We start from the raw sequence: 18,115 nt of genomic DNA on the forward strand, positions 1-18,115 counted from the left end.
ATATTTTTTATGCCACTTTTTGCTGGGCCTGTAGGGCCTTTTCTCCTTTCTTTTCCTGCTATCATGTTGTTGATTCGTATTTTATAAGAAGTCCTAGCTTCTTTAGTCCTGGTGAGACTCAACCAGAAGTATGTCTTAGCATCCTGTGCATAGAAGTCAGAGACATTTATATTCAAAGTCAAAAGCTTTTATTGGTTTCCTAGCTGGTGAATAAGAACCACTGAGATACACTCCCAAGAAAGTATATGGCAGCACCAGTGGCTGCCCATGTTTGTTAGTTCACAAATCATTCTTTTGCTTCGAAGTCATAGTATGCCCTTGACTTAAGGGTAACGAAAATAAAGGCAGAGCAGACAGTGTATATATGGGGTCTCCCACTAGGGATGTTTGTTGATTTTGGCAAACATTTTATTAAAAAATTTATGATCTTTAATAGTCACTGCAATCAGTGGTTAACTTTAAGTGGGACGCTGAAGTTTTTCTTTTTAAAATCAGTAGCTGGTAGCTTCATTTTTGTTTAAAATGAGTTTTACTAAAGTGATGCTACTGTATTTAACCTTTTCCCCTTCCTCCTCTTCCCTCAAAATAGATCAGCAACAGATGTCAGAGTCTGCAGAGAAATGAGATTAGTCTTTATCTTTACCGCTGTCATTCCTAGGTATAGTCAATGTGAGAGTAAGGAAGTAATTTAATGTGATATGCTATTTTTTAAAAATAATGGTTTACATAAGATTTGCATTTTGAGCAAATGTGAGTTGAAAATGGTGGTACAGAGTTCACTATTTTTACTGCGTCTTTGGTCATAGTGCTAATATTTTGTTAAAACTTGCTATTTTATTGAAAATATTTTCTTTGAAGAAAAATGATAATCATATAGCTTTCCTGCATATGCTTTCAGATTTTAAAATGCATGCCTCATATTAATTGTATATTTAATTTTTAGTTTAATGTGACACTTGCTAACATGTCGCACAGGGACTGAATCCATCTATAACAACATAGAAATCACCCATAACATCATTTGAAACATTCAAGCCAATACATTTACAACATGCTCTAAGCTCTTATCTAATTGGCTGTGTTGCCTTTTATGTCATAATCACATCACCCAACAGTAAGCAGTATCTAGAGTGAGACTAGGATTTTTTTTTTTCAATCTAAAGTTTTTCTCTCTCTGCCTCTAATAAAACATCTGAAACTCATACGACGTCGTTAAGAATTTCTCACAAAAACATGCTGGAAGACAGTAAAACTTGCTTCCACCCAGAAGATTTTTTCCATTTTCTTACTTTAAATTGATTGTCAACAGATGTGGAAGCCACATCTTTTTCTTAGGTCGGTCCTTCAGTTCCTAGGCAGAGAGAGAGATGAATCTACTCAAGACTGGCACTCAGAGAAACAGCACTGCATCATCCTGGCTTGTGAAATTCAGTATTCTTTGGCTTCTTAGTCACAACTGTTGCAGAGCCAGCGCTGTTTGGACTGCTTACATGAACATATCATTTCATGTTGGGAATCGCATGCTCTCAGAGTTGGGGGAAACTGGAGTATTTGGAAGAAGCTCCATTTTGAAGAGAGTAGCAGGAGTTATTGTGTTGCCAGATGGAAAAATGCACACTGCGTGTAATCCCAGTACCAGTTTCAGCAGGGCAAAGATCTCAGAGCCGTGGCTCGCACTTATCGAGCGAGGAAGTTGTCCCTTCACACAGAAGATTAAGGTGGCCGTTGAGAAGGGAGCCAGTGGGGTGATCATCTATAACTTTCCAGGAACTGGCAATCAGGTTTTTCCCATGTCGCATCAGGCATTTGAAGATGTCGTCGTCGTGATGATTGGTAACCTAAAAGGCATGGAGATTTTGCATTTAATTCAGAAGGGAGTTCACGTGACAGCGATGATTGAGGTGGGGAGAAAACACATCATCTGGATGAATCATTATTTTGTCTCTTTTTTGATCATCACAACTGCTACTTTAGTGTATTTCATCTTTTATCATATTCGAAGACTTTGGGTAGCAAGGATTCAGAGCAGGAGATGGCAGCGATTAGCAACAGACCTTAAGATAGCATTTAGCCAGCTCCAACTTCGGATTCTGAAAGAGGGGGATGAGGAAGTAAGTCCAAACGGAGATAGTTGTGTAGTTTGCTTCGAACTCTATAAGCCTAATGATACAATTCGTATTCTGACTTGTAAACATTTTTTCCACAAGAGTTGCATTGATCCCTGGATTCTATCCCATGGGACGTGCCCCATGTGCAAATGTGACGTTCTTAAGGCTTTGGGGATTCAAGTGGATGTCGAAAATGGAACAGAATCTTTGCAAGTTCTGATGTCAAACGAATTGCCTGGTATGCTGTCACCTACTGAAGGGGGGACAAGTAATGAACCTCCTCCTGCAAGGAGGTCAGATAAAGTGACCTACATGGAGGAGGAAGAGGGGCACCTTACTTCTCAGAATGACAGCCAGCCTAACTCAGTAGCGGAAGATGTTCATTCTTCACCTTGACAGCATGACATTTGAGGAAGTGGATTAAACCTGTTTGTCAAATCAGGTCTCGATACTGACAAGCACTTTGTTTGAAGTGTGGTTTCTGTGTTCTTTTTTGATACTCTGGTAACTTTCTATGTTCTTCGTCAAGCCTCAAGTGGGGAAAAAAAGGCCTAGCAGGATTCTTAGTTTGATGTTTTACCTTGGCTAAATGTAACTTTTTTGTCAATGTCTGTTACTCCTGTGAGTATATATGTTTATTTCTATGTACATATGCATGTTAAAACCAAGGACAAACTTTTTTCCCTAAATGTTTTTTTGTACATATATTGGGCTTTCTTTCAGTAAGAAAATTGTTAATATATTTGCCTGTTGCTTATAATCTAGAAACTATCAACGAAGTTTGAAAAACAAAGCATCTTTGATGTGCTAGGAAGAGTAAAATTTATCTTTTGATATTATATAGTACAATATACTAATTTTGAAGTCCATTGTGCTGTGTTTTCTCATTCTTGGCATGAAATTTTGCTGTGTGAATTTTATTACTCTGACAAACAGTTCTTGCTCGAGCAACTAGTACATTTTAAATGATCTGTATAAAATCATATAGTGATAGCAATTTTGAAGGTAAAATACTAGCACTCTTTAAGTGACCAGCAAATATTTCAGTGCCCAGTATTTCTTATCATAATTGTTACATGTTCATAACATGTAGAAAGGCTAAATGATAAAGAATTCCTATGATATTTTGTCATGGTGTATTTACTTCCTGTATGTTGAACTATACTACCCAGTTTATTTTTTGCCAGGTTATTTTGGAGATAAGTATCACAGTGTAGAAGTTATTATAACATCCTGGGATTATGTCTGTTGTGTTCGCTGTATTCCCAGGATATAACACAGTGCTGGGCACTCAAAATTTTTGAGTGAATGAATAATGGTAAATATATTTTTTAGAATGTAACTAGCTATAATGTGTTCATCCGAAAAACTAGGCAGTTTATTCCAATCATGTAAAATAATGGGAACTTAATTCTGAACATTTTCATCCTAAGTCACTTCGACATAATAGAAAATTATGATTTTTAACCTAGAATTCATTATTATAATGTAGCATGCATAATTTTAATGAGGAGCTTTGAACTCTCCAGAGCTAACAGTGAAATTTGAATTCTTCTGCAACCTTAGAGAGAGAGAGATCTATTAAAAGGGATTTTATGAGTTGCTCAGTGCTAACAATACTGGAATTCAGAGATAGGCAAGAAGGACAGTGGTTGGTTCTAACTGTGGCTCCAAGGAAGACTATTTCATGGAGAGGGGGACACCTGTATAAGGCCAGGGAGAATTGGGATACAGCAGAAGGTGGGCACATGACCAGGTGAGGGGTGATGTCTTGCTTGGTACACATAGGCTTTTTTATACCAAACCCTAGAAAGGTTTTGACTTAATCACAAGGGCTACTCTTTGAAAGAACTGCAAAATACCAGCGCTGGAGGATTTAGCAGGAACACTGTTTTGAGTGCCTTTTTTTAGTTTACTCAAGGAGAGTAAAGTCATTCCTAAGGGACCAAGGATCATTGAAGAAACATAGGGACACTGATGGCCCTGCAAGAGCCAGTCCTGGTGCAGTCAGCTTCTAAGCCAACATAAGCTGTCATTCTCAGACTGGACATGGTTGGCGTCTCCGCCTGTAGGGGCCAGCAGCTCATAGAGGTGGCTACAGTGACTTCCACTGGTTGCTCAAGGAGAAGCATTGGAACTGTGGAAATGAATGCATCTGGTAGTGCTGGCAGTCCCCAAACCCAGGGTTTTAGGATCGTTACAGCTCTGTGTTCTCTTAGCAAATTCGTGGATTATGTGTTGCATGATAACCTGGCACTTAAAGGCTTTGTGATGTGCTTTTTACACTAACACCGCCATTGTGTTCTGCACCCTCATTGGTTCCTCCTTTCCTTTCTATCCATTTTTTTTCTTTGTCCATCGTTGTCACCCTTAAACGATGGTGTTGTCACCCTTAAATGTGACTTACCCACATGTGTAAGAAATTAGCATGTATACTGTTTTATAATTAGATGTCTCTTGTTAACATGGGCATTTAACAGTTAACACGGTGTCTCTGCCTTAAGAATTTTCAGAGGCAGTTCTTTCAAGGGTGATTAGAATCTGTGTTTGAAGTGGAATGGTAAGGTCAAGTTGGTGAACTTGGGAACTGTCATTGCTGAGTGCCTACCATGCAGTAGGCAGGGGACTAAGTGCTTTCCACAGCTGTTTCTTATGTCAGAACAAAACAATTTTAATTTAGAATGTTGAAAACAGATCAATAAAGCACTTTTACTCTGGGTTTAATAAGTAGGACCTGGAAATAGCACTGATATGTCAGATGTTAGGTGTTATAGATTTTTATCTAGTTTAGATTTTATCTAGTGGGCAGCACTGTTTTCTTTTGTACTTAGGGATGAAAATATATTTTGCCATAATTATATGGGACTATAACGTGAATTATTTTATTCATATTATATTAGGAATGATTTCCTAATACCAGTTTCATAATGGATTTCCCTTGCATTTCTCCTTTGTATATATTTTTACATTCTCTGGTAATAAAAATGGTCCCCTACACCCACCTCTGCTAGGTAACAGGTTGATATTCTTTGTAAAGATTAAACTTTCTTTTTTCTTTATTACTGGGATAAATTAGATTTACTATTTACTAAAGTGAAAATGATTCTAAAGCATTTACCGCTGATTGGGTGATACTGTAGGCGAATTTATTTATACAGTTCCTTGTATTACAAGACACACTGTACTAGTAGATAAAATCCTTGTCTCTTGCTGTAGAGTCCTGTAGAGCAGCGGTCCCCAGCCTTTTTGGCACCAGAGACCGGTGCTCCTATGAGGATCTAACACCTGATGATCTGAGGTGGAGCTGAGGCAGTGATGCTAGTGCTGGGGAGTGGCAGAAAATACAGATCAAGCTTCGCTCACCAGCCGCCCACCTCCTGCTGTGTGACCTTGTTTCTAACAATTTACAGACCAGTACCGGTCGCAATCCGGGAATTGGAGACCCCTGCTGTAAAGAGATGTCGGTCAGCTACAATATTTACAGTAATGTGAGACTTCAGAGGATTTAATGAGCTAGAGATCTGTCAGTTCTGATGGTATTTAAGCTTAGTGTACAGATAAAGTGTTTTCCTTCTCTACAGAGTCACTGGTGTTTGAAGCCGCACACAGAAATCAAGTTGGAGAAAAGACCAGAGTTTGGGGAAGCAGTGAAGTAAAAAGAGCAAGGCTTTACATGTTGATTCTGTGAAGGAGTCATTTTAGTGGTGGCTCCATGTTCTTGCTCTATTGTTTGCTATGAGCACCAATTTTTGTATTTTAGAATTGTTTATTTGGTTTTGCATTTACTGCATTTTTGAAATGTTTAGTCCTTAGTGATAAAAAATAAGGATCATGGGTTATTACAATTAACACAACTGTCTTTGACTACAGAGCTGGTTTTCTAAACCACCAGATCTCTTTTTGGGGTCGGGGGAGGGTAACGTGCTTAGTGATGAGCTGCTTCCTATGCACAGGTGTTAAGAGTCGTTCCATTAGTCTCCACAGAAATCTTCCTTTTTCACAGCTAAACCACAGTTTATAACACTGCTCTCCACAAGTATGCTGTCATCTTTGTCAGGCCTCCAAGGTACTGTATTCTTTTATGATTTCAGCTGTCGACATGAATTTTTCTCATTGCTGATGACCAGGGTAACGCTGATTTCAAAACTTCTCTACGCCTGTAACATCTCCAATTCAGCAACACATCGTTGTTGCCACACATCAGGTTTTATCATTTTTGAAAACTTCTGAACTTACGGCATCTTTTTCAGAATTCCTTTTCTGAATTCACCCTCTCATTTCTACCACTTTCTCTTCTCATTCCAAGCAACGTTTCCCTTAATCATCCTTTTCAGCCCATCTCATCTTCTCCACCTTCAGCCTGGAATTAGTTGTAAGCCATTTTACTTTTACCAAGCACCACTAAATTCCTCACCTCCTAGGCTTTTTCTGCAGTACAGTTTGTCAGCTCTGAGTCATCTGTGCTGATTTCCACCAGGTCTCCTATTTAAATATCCTTTATTAATCTCTTAACTCATTCATTCATTCTCACAGAGCAGTACTTCTCAGCCTTGGCTGCACATCAAAATCACCTGGAGAGATTTTAAAAATGCTGCACCCAAAATCTCTGGGCTGGGACCTAGACATTTTTTAGTTACCCAGGTGATTCCAGTGTGCAGACAGAGGCCACTGCCCTAGGGTTCCAGAGAGCCTTTACATTAATCAAGTTCCTGATTTCACCCTCTGCTTCTTTCAGATTGATTTATTTTCACTTTACTGAAAATATTTAGGTAGAAATAGAAATATCAAGTTGTAAAGGGTTACATTTCATGGAGAAGAGTTGACAAAGGTTTCTGGGAGGATGAAGGAATGAAATTTAGCTGAAGAAGCAAGGAGCATTTAAAGAAAAAGATTACATTTGAAATGGAACTCTACCAGGTTGGGAAGAAAGGCATGCTAGCTACTGGGGCTGAGGAGGGGACGGGGGGGCGGGTAGGAGAGACAGTGTGAACAGCAGTGTTTTATAAAGTTTTGAATGTCATGTAGAATTTTGGTTAAGGAACTTGGAAATGAAGACAGGGAATTCCAGAGGCTATTGCAGCAACCCAGGAGTGAGGAGGTGAAAATACGAACGAAGGCAGAACAGGTAAATTGAGTGAGATGAATACAAGGTGGGTCCCTTCTAAGATAATCTCTGATGATTTTACTTGCCGATATGAATTTTCTACTTTATTTTTTAATGACTAGGATAACACTGATTTTAAAACTTGCCTATACCCATGACCTTCATCTTCAGTTCATGTCCAATTTAGTGGCACTTAGTGGATACAAAAGAGAAGACGTGGGTTGGGAGTTGTTGAGGAAGACTCAGGGATGATGCCTCGGGATCTGGCTTGGGCCAGCAGTTGATAATGATGTCATTCAGTGAGGTAGAAAATATAGTTGGGTGAAGCAAGTTTAGGGTAGCAGAGGAATTTGAATTTTGAGTATGCTGAATTTGAGGAACCTAAAGCACTTATAGGTGATGTTCATTGCACAGCTGAAAATATAGGTCTATGCTAATTAAATGTGATAAATGTAACAATATAGCAGAAGATGTGATACATTTTAAGTACTCACTTGTGGTGATTTACTAATGAAAGAATCAGACCACCATTTACTTTTACATTAGTGGTGACTTACGATTATCTAAAATTTAGTATTGCTATTTTGGACCTCCTGATTTTGTAGGATCACCATTTACGGTGCTATATGACTTTTCTTTCTTTCAAGAATGCTTAGCAGCCTGAATGAAGGTGGTAATTGTGGTAGGGATGGTGACGGTGGTAGTGATGATAATAGCAACAATATTCCAGGGTGCTGTCATGTGCAGCATGACTGGTAGAAACTCACTTAAACTTAATAACTCAATGAGGTAGGCATTGGGAGTATCTCCATTCCTTAGAAGAGAAAACTGAGACCCCGAGAAGCTAAGTTACTTGTCCAAAGTTAAACAACCAGTATGTGGCAGAGCCTGTATTTGAACATGGTCTGGTTCCACAGCTCCTAGTCTTGAGAAGCTAATTTTTAAGTAAAGAAGTATATGTTGAGTCCAGTTTTCGCTTAGCATGATAATCTCAAGATCCATCCATGTTGTTGCAGATGGCAGTATTTCATCTTAAGGCTGAGTAATATTCTATTGTATATATATACTACATCTTCTTTATCAAATCATCTATCAGAAGACATTCTGGTTGTTTCCACGTGCTGGCCACTGTGAATAATGCTGCAGTGAACATTGGGGTGCATGTATCTTTATGGATAAATGCTTTCAGATTTTTTTTTTGGTTGATACCCAGAAGAGGGATTGCTGGGTCATATGGTAATTCTATTCTTAATTTTTTGAAGAACCTCCATACTGTTTTCTATAGTGGCTGTACCAATTTACATTCTCACCAACATTGTATGAGGGTTCCTTTTTCCCCACTAAGCAAAGTAACTCAGACAGAAAAAGTTGAGAATCATGTGATTTCACTCATGTAGAATATAAAACTAAAAGCAACAAGTGAACAAGATAAACAAACCAACGAAAACTCATAGACACAGACAACAGTTTAGTGGATACTAGAGGGAAAGGGGGCAGGGAAACAGGTAAAGGGGGTCAAATATATAGTAAACAGAAGATTTGACTTTGGTGAACACACAGTGCAATATATAGATGATGCATTATTGAATTGCACACTTGAAACCTATATAATTTTGTTAACCAACGTCACCCCAATAAATTTAAAGAGTTTGGCCTTGGAAAAATCCCAACTAAAGGCATTGGAAGTGCTAGCAGGAGGCTAGTTGAGGTGATAACTCATGAGATCTATGCATAGCTAGGAAAGATAAAGGAGTATGGGTGGGCGAGGTTGTGGGCAGGGTATATCTGATTGAATAAGAAAAAACTAAAATTGAGCTGTAGGAAGCGATACTTCCTCTTAGAAAGTACTGATTCTGAAATTGCTCATTCTCTTATTTGAAAAATTGATTAGTGAGGGGTTTTACGTAGCCTTCCTTTCCACTGAAGTGTGAAAAGGATAAAAAATAATTTTAATGATTCTCATATCAGTCCATTTTAAAAGTTCAGCCATATGAAGCATGGTTGCCTATTGAAAAAACGCCAGTCTTTTACATCAGATGACCTGCATTTGTATCCTAATCTCAAGGCAGAACATCTCAGAACAGTGGCCTCAGACCAGCAACATTAATATCACCTGAACTTGTTGGAAATGCAACTCGTTCGGCCCCACTGCAGACCTGTGGAGTCAGAAACTCGGGGGGTCCCGGAAACCTGTTTTAACAAGTCCTCCAGCTGATTTGGATAATCAAGTTTGAGAACCTCTGCTGTCTCAGAGAGTCAGTTTATTTTTCAGAAAAGGATGCACCATACAGTTGTAACGAAATGGAAATAATATAAATTAAGATAATTGTGAATCTTAAGGCACTCCGCAAATAACAATTGCTGTTATTATACTAAGCTGTTAAGAGACACATTTGGGCATATTTCACATGTCCAGCTGCTCTCTGGTTTGTGCAGGACTTGTGCATGTATGTACCTGCTCACTCCTTTCCTCTCCCACTTCTGGTTTCTCTGCCACCATTATCACACTGCTAAAGGAGTTGTGAGAAAATGAATAGATTTTAGACATTTTATGAATTCCAAAGTAGAAAAATAGAAAAAAAAAAAAACCCCAAAAAGTAGAAACAGCTTAGGGCCATCTACACACTGAACCGGGCAGCCCACACTGCAAAGGAATAGTTTTTCAGACTAAAGGTATAAAAATAACACAAACTGTGGGCCATAGGTGAACTTGATAAGGGAATCATGTAAATTCCTAGTTTTGAGTCCATAAAACAAGCTTCACAGATGCAAGAGGGATACTCAGCATCTGTAAAAATGTAGCTGAAAAGAAGTGCAAGATGAGCCATTGGGCATCTAAACAGGTCACCTAAAGGTGCGTGGCGTCTTCTGCATTAATAGCAGCATTACATCTGTGACTAGAATTAATTACTGTCCTTTTCTTCACATTGATGGGGTGATCTTACCCGTATGTCAAATTCATCGATTAATCATTTCATTAATTGATTCAACAAATAATCATTGCCCTGGAAATGGATGAACTATCCAAACTCTTTGCCCTCATAGAGCTTACTTTCTAGTGGGAAGAAATTATGATAAGATAAGTATATCATATGTTCTGGAGAAAAAGAATAAACTGGACTGGGAACTGTAGGAGGCAGAGTTGCAGTTTTGAATAGAGGAGGCTTCACCCACAAGATAAACAATTGAACAAAGACCTGAAAGGAACGAGGAGCCTACACTGGAACACACACAGAAAACGTGAGTCATGTGTAAAGGAGAGCCACCAGGTCAGTAGGGGGGTCTTGTCAACTGGGAATGTTTAACCTGGGTGGTTAAACAGTGTCAGCTGCCATTAAATGCTTGAAGAATGACCTTAGGGAGAATTTAGATTTTCTTTGCTATAACAAGCGTTAGAAGTAGGTGAGAGGATGACAGCTGTAGGGAGAGTGTAGTCACCTGGAAACAAAGACCTTTTTAGTAGTAGGTCCTGCCTGTAGACAGGTTATTGCCTTGGGGAGCCAAGAGTTTCTCATTCCTACAGGAGTCTGATGTTCAGATGTCATTTTAATGGTGGTGGTAACAAGGAAATATGAGCTCTGGAAGGGCGATTGGATTTATACCGTGAAGTCCCTCCCAGTCCTGAAAATTAGATCCTGGAACTAAAAACACATTGTTATTCCACATATAGTTGCCATCTGGTGGAAAAATAAATAACTACAAGGTATAAACTACAAAATTCATTCAACAACTATTTATTGAGAGCCACTATATGGCTGGAAAATGTAATCAACACGTTTTGGGTTCATTTTCCTTTGACTTAACAGAATGTTCTCTTTTAAGATTAATTTACTTTCCAGAAATTTCTCATTTTCATTTTGAACTTCATTTATTGTAAAGGCTCTTGGCTTATCAAGAGTGACTAACTTGCTAGCCTCCAGATTCACATTTTATAAACCTAGAGTTTGAAAGGGTAGTAGCTCATTCTCCAGTGTGTTGGTAATATTGTGGAGAATATAATGATTTAGTTTTTAGAAATATCTTTCCTCTCAACTTCTGTCTCAACATGAGTATATCACCCATCTTAAGGAAAAGTTTCTTGACACATTGTATCTCCAGCAAAGGACCAGTGTTTATTGTTTTCTTATCCATTGTGGATCAGTTTGTAAATGCAAAATCATGTATTTGATGTATTCTGACATGCATAACAAAAATAACTTGGATTAAGGGAGGGATAGATGGAAAGAAAAACTAGAGTAAAATGATATTCTTAGAATTTAGGTAGAAGGTATATGTCAATAAAAGATTGTTCACTCTCAAGTTTTACATTCCGATTGCTTCAAATTTGATAAATAAAGGAATGGGATTTGTAAAATCCGTAATTTCCAAATCACTATAAACTTTTTAAAGCTTTTTCTGTATGTTTGGACATTTTCATAACAAAATGTTGGTATAAAATTATGCTTTTGGTGTCATAGCAACGTCCCTTTAAGTTTCTAAAAACTTTCTACTCTGTATTTGTTGAGGGACAGGTAACAGTTCAGATATCGGCATGATTCTGTGGGTCACATTTTGTATAACACTGACTGAAAACTTGTCTCACTGTATTAACAAATTTAGTTGAACAAGTGATATTACCCCTATTCTAGCGGTGAAGAAACTGACCAAGGATGGTTCAGAGTGCCTCAGCTTGTGTGATATCTCAAACACTCAGGTCTGATTCCTCTCTGGTTTTTGTTTCATTATTTCTCAGCTGATGAGAGGAGAGTGGCACAGAAGTAAAGGCGAGGTGAACAGAATTGCACAATTGAAGTTGGAATATTAATAAAGTTCTAAGACAGTGGGAGCATAGTTTGTTCCATATAATAAAAATAAGTCATTTTAAGAATTCATTGAACATTCGACATTCTGAGACTCCAGCAGCAAAACACTAAGTATTTAAATTTTTCTTTTTACATCATTATAATGAGGGGGAAAAACCTTTTTTCACAGAACAGGCAGAGGAGGTAGCCCCACCCAGGAACTTTCAGACTTTTCTGTTGTACCATGAAACATTGAATGAAATAGGAGAAGGGTGAGGTGATGGATGGGAAGATGTGGTATCGTCATTTCCTTCGTGTGCATGTGGACATTTACTTTAGAAATTCGCACTTACCATGCCGGGGCTCCCTTTTCCACTGGGGACACGATCTTCCATCCCTTTCATGGTCTCAGTCTCAGGGTCACAGAGATTAGAAGCCCAGCTAGGGCCCAGGGATCTTGTTTCTCTCTATATATTTGTGCTCAGAGTGAGTAGATTGCTAAGTTCTATAGTTATAGAGTTAAGGAGAATTCGACATCAGTTTCGGGAGATTTAAACTAATCAGTGGGTTGGAAAATACCTATAAAGGAAGACTTAAATGTTTTTCTATTAGCTGATATTAGAATTTAAAAAGTCTTATAAAAATGTTCTAATTTTGATAAGACAATGGAGATAGCATACATATATTTTTTCTAAAAATAGTTTTATGCTTTCAAGTCACATTTATGTTCATTTGAATATTAAAAACTCATCTGCATTTCTACCATAGAAAATGTGAGAAGACTTTGGTAGTTTTGGGCTCTAGATTTGCACTAAAGGATTTAGATTAGCTCTAAGGAAGCGTCTTTGGAGAGTACCTGCTCTCTAGTGTACAGACAAAGGTCTAGAGGTATCACACACCTAAATTTATTTTTTAAATAAGCTATTTTTTTATATCAGATTTAAGTTATGATTTCTTCACATTTGGTAAATAAGGGAATAGGATTGGTTAAATCAGTGATTTCCAAATCTTTGGAATTTATGGATTAATTTAAAAAAAACTATATAAGAAAATATATTTTATGTAAATATAATAAAAACTATAGCCCCTTTTAAGTTATTTGCTAAGAAAGATCATTGCGACAACCAAAAATATTATCCCACAATTTAGTATTAATGTCATACTGCAAAGAAATGACTTGTTGGACTTTGCATTTCTACTGTTAAAATAATTGAATAAATGTTGCTTCATTAAAATTACTTTGTAATCTTTATGTTCATTTCTTTAGATTGAATTGGTGAAAATTTCTTTCCATACTGGTCAAAATACCATTCTTTGGGCTCAGTAACTTTCCAAAGTTCATTATTATTAAGGACCTAGTAATTTCCTTTAAAATTTGAGTATCTAATGATACCAGACCCTCAGAAGCTTTAAAGTTGCAGTTTTAATGAAACTCATAATCTAAGCAGGGGAGAGATACAATGATGCCATACAGAAGTTGCTACAGCATAAGAACAGGAATGTTTAATACCTTCGGAGATGGTGGGGATGTGCTAAGAAGGCTTGGAATAAAGAAATAGCATCAAGCTGTGGGAAGCTTCACAAGGGAGGCAGAGAGTAAGAGTAGTACATTCCATCTCCTGATTTTTTCTCTGATCCATCCACTCCTAACTTTCTCTAGCTCAGTTTTTTTTTAAATTAGTTTCAAGTATATGGTACATTGGTTAGACATCTATATAGTTCGTAAAACGATCCCCCCAGTTGCTCCCTCCCTCCCTGACCCTCCACCTAGCCAATGTATTAATGCTAACTGCATTCCCTTAGTTTTATCAACTAATGAACCATAAGTTGATTTAAAAAAAAAAAAAACAACAAAACGATGTCGTAGTAGTGAAGAGAGGGGCTCTGGAGCAAGACTCTATGCTTCAATTTTCACTCCTCCGTGGTCTGGCTATGTGACCTTGAAAATTGATCTTTGTATCTCCATACTCTTGATCTTTACCTTTAAAATAGATACTAACACCTACTTTATGTGATTATGAGAGTTAATGTATGTAAAGCCCCTAAAATAAATTTTATCTGTTTTCAAAATGCAATGTTTGTTGTGGGACCGACTCCCTGACTTAAATGTTTGCATGGCGTTCTAAGCTCCTGGAATAAAGACCAGACAGATGCCTTCCCAGGGCCTAACAAAAGCCCGTTTCTCCTCTCCAGCCTCCTCTTATCCCACTGAACTCTTGGTCCCTTCTCTGCCTCCCAAGGAGCCTTTTGCAAACCCACTTAGGCTAGCTGTGTTCCCCGCATCCACACTCCCTTGGCCTCCCCTCATTTCCAGACTAATTCCTCTCGGTCTTCAGATCTCCACTCTCCTTTTCAGGAAAGCATTTTATAACCTCAACTAGATTCAAAACCTTATTACAAATTCTCATGGCTCCAGGAATTCTCAGTAGTGTTCATCAAGCATAGTCATTTTAGTATGTGTAGTTGTTTCCCTCACTGTATAGTCTGAAGGCAGCCAAACCCATGTCATTTTGCTCACCAGTGAAAGTGCTAGCACTGAGCACGTTGCCCAGCACATAGTATGTTTTGATAAATGTTTATGGAACAAATGGTAAGGTATGGGGGAGGAAACTTATGGAGAGTGTCAAGAGCTAAACAAGTATTCCCCTTTATTAGAATAATATATATTCTCAGAAGCAAAGGAAGAGATGCCTGCAAAGGTAGGTTGGGGTATATGTGGATGGATGAAGAGAAGAGACTGGCACGACAATACAGTGCCAGCGGGGAATCCATTGACTGGCTTGGGGCGTGCAAAGTGACCTGATAAGAAATACTGGTGTTTATACTGGAAAACTAGGAATTACGTGATATCTAGTCAGTCTAAATTCATCACTGTGGCAAAGCTTCATGAATTGCTAACACTTGAAAAATAGTTTAAAAATCTATTGTTTCTCCCTGGACAGCATAGATTGTGATAATTATTACAATATTTCATTTAGCATTACTAAGGAGAAAAAGATGTCTCTTCTAAGTGGGGCTCTTGTACTTTCTCATCATTTTCCTGGCTGAACACATGCTGGCAGCCTTCCCAGGAACCATGTGATAGATAGCCACGATGATTTGGCAAGCAGATAATGTTTTTCTCGTCATTACACAATCCTTTTGAGTCAAAGAAGCAACGCATGGTTCAGCTCAAAAGCAACATGTGAACAAGAGTCGCTTTTGTGGAAAAGTGTATTTGAAGTCTAGTTTGGACAGCTGAGCAGACTTACCTTTCGCAGAAACAGTTTCATGTTGTGGTCATCACATTTCAATGTTGTCATTAGTTCACCCATGAGTTAAGAGAGTGACTTCTCTGATATATAAGTTGAGCAGGTGAATGGAGAGGGTGACAGTGGGCAGTGCTCAGGCTGAAGACCCACGTACAAGTTAAAACTCACTGAAGTGTGGAGAATTGTAACATACGTAGTATGTTATAGTTTTGTGATGTCAGCTTTGCAACCCCACACTGAACTGGTTAAACGTTTGATGGCATTTTCAGAAGAAGGTCATTGATCGATAATTCCACAGGTGTTGGCCATCGTCTAACAGCACGTACAGATGCCAGGGCGACCCCTGGTGGGAATGGGGGGTGGTATGGTGAAGCGGGGGACTCAGAGAGAAGAATAAGTAAAGAAATGTTGCTTCTGGATTCCAAAGACAAGGATTCGGTCTCTGTTCCTCCAGTAACTTTGTGACCAGTCACTTCTCAGCCTCAACCATTCAATCTGTAAAAGAGATTGAAAATGGAGAAGGCACAGGGTGATTGTGGGGATGAAAGGAAATGATGTGTGAAGAGTTCTAGAAAGATAGAATATCCGCATATCAGAGAGTTTGTTGATAATCTGAGTTCCCATGGCAGCTTCAACAGCAGAATAGTGACCTATTATAATACTATTCCAGACGGAACTTCACGGAGATCCCAGGGCCCAGCTCAGAAAGCTGGTATATGTGTCCCTGAGGCCTGGAGACCAGCTCTAGGACCCTCTCTGCCTGTGGCCACACTTCACCTGCTTTTAACCTCCTAACTGTTGTTATGAATGGATACAGGAGGAAGATAGTTGATAGCTAGTCTGACTAAATCCATCATTAACAGTATCATAGCTAACGCCTGAAAAGTTACTTTTAAAAACTATCATTTCTGTAAGAACAACGCAGATGAGAATTAGACAATATTATGTTTTTTAGACAATATACATTTTACCAAAGTAGTTTTCACTTTCCTCTATGACATCACTCATACTTCCCTCTAAGATAACTTTCTCTCTCAATTCATATGGACAAGGGCCATGTCTTATACTTTATTATGTATACATATAATTGAAAACCAGTAAACACTACTGGTCAGTTATTTAAATTATTCAAATACATGGATAAGGAAGTTAAATTATTAGTGTAATCATCCAAACCATTTATTCACTCATTTACTCATTCAATGGATATTTTCTAAGTGCTTGTCGTATGCTTGGCCTGCTGCTAGATGCTACAGAAAGAGTGGCAAATGGAACAGTCTTTGGCTTCAAAGACCTTACTGTCTAGTGAGTGAAAAATAAGATGGTAATAGAATTTTCACTTAATTATTACAGTTACAAAGTGACAAAGGAAAAAGAAAGGATGCTAGAATGATATACAATACAGATTCTGGCTGATTCAAGGTGATTGGGAAAGGAATCTCTGAGTCAACTGAGTGGGGATCCAAAACTTTACTAAGAGAGACTATTAGATAGTGAGATGGACAGTGTACATTTTTTGAAAGAAGGCCAGTGGAACTGGAGCCTGGAGACTGAGCGAGAGAAAATGACTTGTAATGGAACCAGAGACGTGGCTTTAAGGTCTTGGTGATGATTTTGGTGGAAAGTCAGTAAAGAATTTTTAAGTCGGAAAAGGATTAAAATGACCATAATTTTTTTAAAAGAAATATCAGTTTGATACCAAAGAAGAGAATATGTTGGGGAAAATGACAGTCGCAGCGCGGCGGCTGCCAGGAAAGCTGAGGCAGGAGGTCCCGGTGGGTGGCTGTTCCTCTTCCCCACCCGAGTCGCAGTGAGGGGCCTGAAGAACTCTTGCGGTGGCCTGATGAGGGATTTGAAAGGAAGTCAAGGGTGGAATCAGCAGGATTTGGTAAGGTAACAGCCTCTCTGTTGGGAGAAATGACATGGAGGAGATGGAGGAGTGGAACACTTTCCAGGTCTCTCAAGGTAGGAAAACAGCTACGTACACTCACTGAAGCCGGCAGGCAGGAGGTCCAGCAAGTAACTGAACAGCCATGAACTCCACGGGAGTCTCGTTCAGTGTGGTGAGTCAGCGGGACGCGGGAGAGCAGTAAGGTGAACCGTGAGCCAGCCTAGGACGCATGGGTGGTTGATCTCACCGCGGTGGTGTCGGGGTGCGCACATGTGCGGAGTGGGGCACCCCAGCCCCAATTGATGGCCGAAGGCATTAAATCCTAAAGAGGATGCAGGGAGGAAACGAGGCCTGCCTCTCTCCTCTGCACATAGGGCCAGGGGGACTGTCCTTTGTTCCTGTTTTCAGATCACCGTACTTCCTTGTGCAAAAGTCTCTTGCCTCTGGAGCTCATGACTTTCAGCTATACGGCCTCTCTGGGTATTTATCGGCCAACTGGTTCCTCTCCCACAGGCTTCCGTGTCTTAGGAAATCTATGAGTGAGATGCCTGTCTAATCCCATTCTTGAGCCTTAGCGAATCCAGTGTCTGTAGATAGTCATTACTCTTTTCAACAAAGAAGCTCTTTTTTGAGCTCTCACTGTGTATGGGACAGGCTCTGTGTTAGGCACTGGATTCATTAACAAACCTAAGACTCTGCTCTGGTGGCATTTACTTTCTATTTTGGGGAGACACAATAAATGCATGTGTGGTGGAGCAAGATAAAAGGATAAGGGAGCAAATGGAAACAATAAAGCTTTTCGCAACAACAACAAAAAAAGTGGGTAAGGAAGATGATATTGGGGAGGAGGACAGGGTTTCCTCTGAGGAAATGACAGTACTGAGACCCAAGCGAAGTAAGAGTAAACCACGTGGATTTATGAATGAATTTATCTATCACTGTGTAACAAGTTATCGCAAAATTAGCGTAAAACAAATAAT

At 38.9% G+C, this 18,115-nt stretch overlaps 2 protein-coding genes across 17 annotated transcripts in view; both read left to right on the plus strand.

Moving 5' to 3' along the window:
- CADPS2 (calcium dependent secretion activator 2) overlaps nucleotides 1-18,115 on the plus strand; it is a 477,993-nt gene that overhangs the window by 154,862 nt on the left and 305,016 nt on the right. The gene's annotated exons all lie outside the window — the stretch shown is intronic.
- On the plus strand, nucleotides 1,192-2,675 carry LOC120601191 (E3 ubiquitin-protein ligase RNF133-like). Its single transcript, XM_039860914.1, has one exon. It carries the CDS (start codon nucleotides 1,368-1,370, stop codon nucleotides 2,502-2,504), a length of 1,137 nt encoding a protein of 378 aa, XP_039716848.1. The 5' UTR covers nucleotides 1,192-1,367; the 3' UTR covers nucleotides 2,505-2,675.

This window comes from Pteropus medius, unplaced genomic scaffold, assembly GCF_902729225.1.
Source record: "Pteropus medius unplaced genomic scaffold, Ma_sr-lr_union100, whole genome shotgun sequence".
Taxonomy (NCBI): domain Eukaryota; kingdom Metazoa; phylum Chordata; class Mammalia; order Chiroptera; family Pteropodidae; genus Pteropus; species Pteropus medius.

Coding starts and splice junctions, on each gene's coding strand:
- LOC120601191 (XM_039860914.1), top strand. CDS start 1,368: ATGAATCTACTCAAGACTGGCACTCAGAGAAACAGCACTGCATCATCC.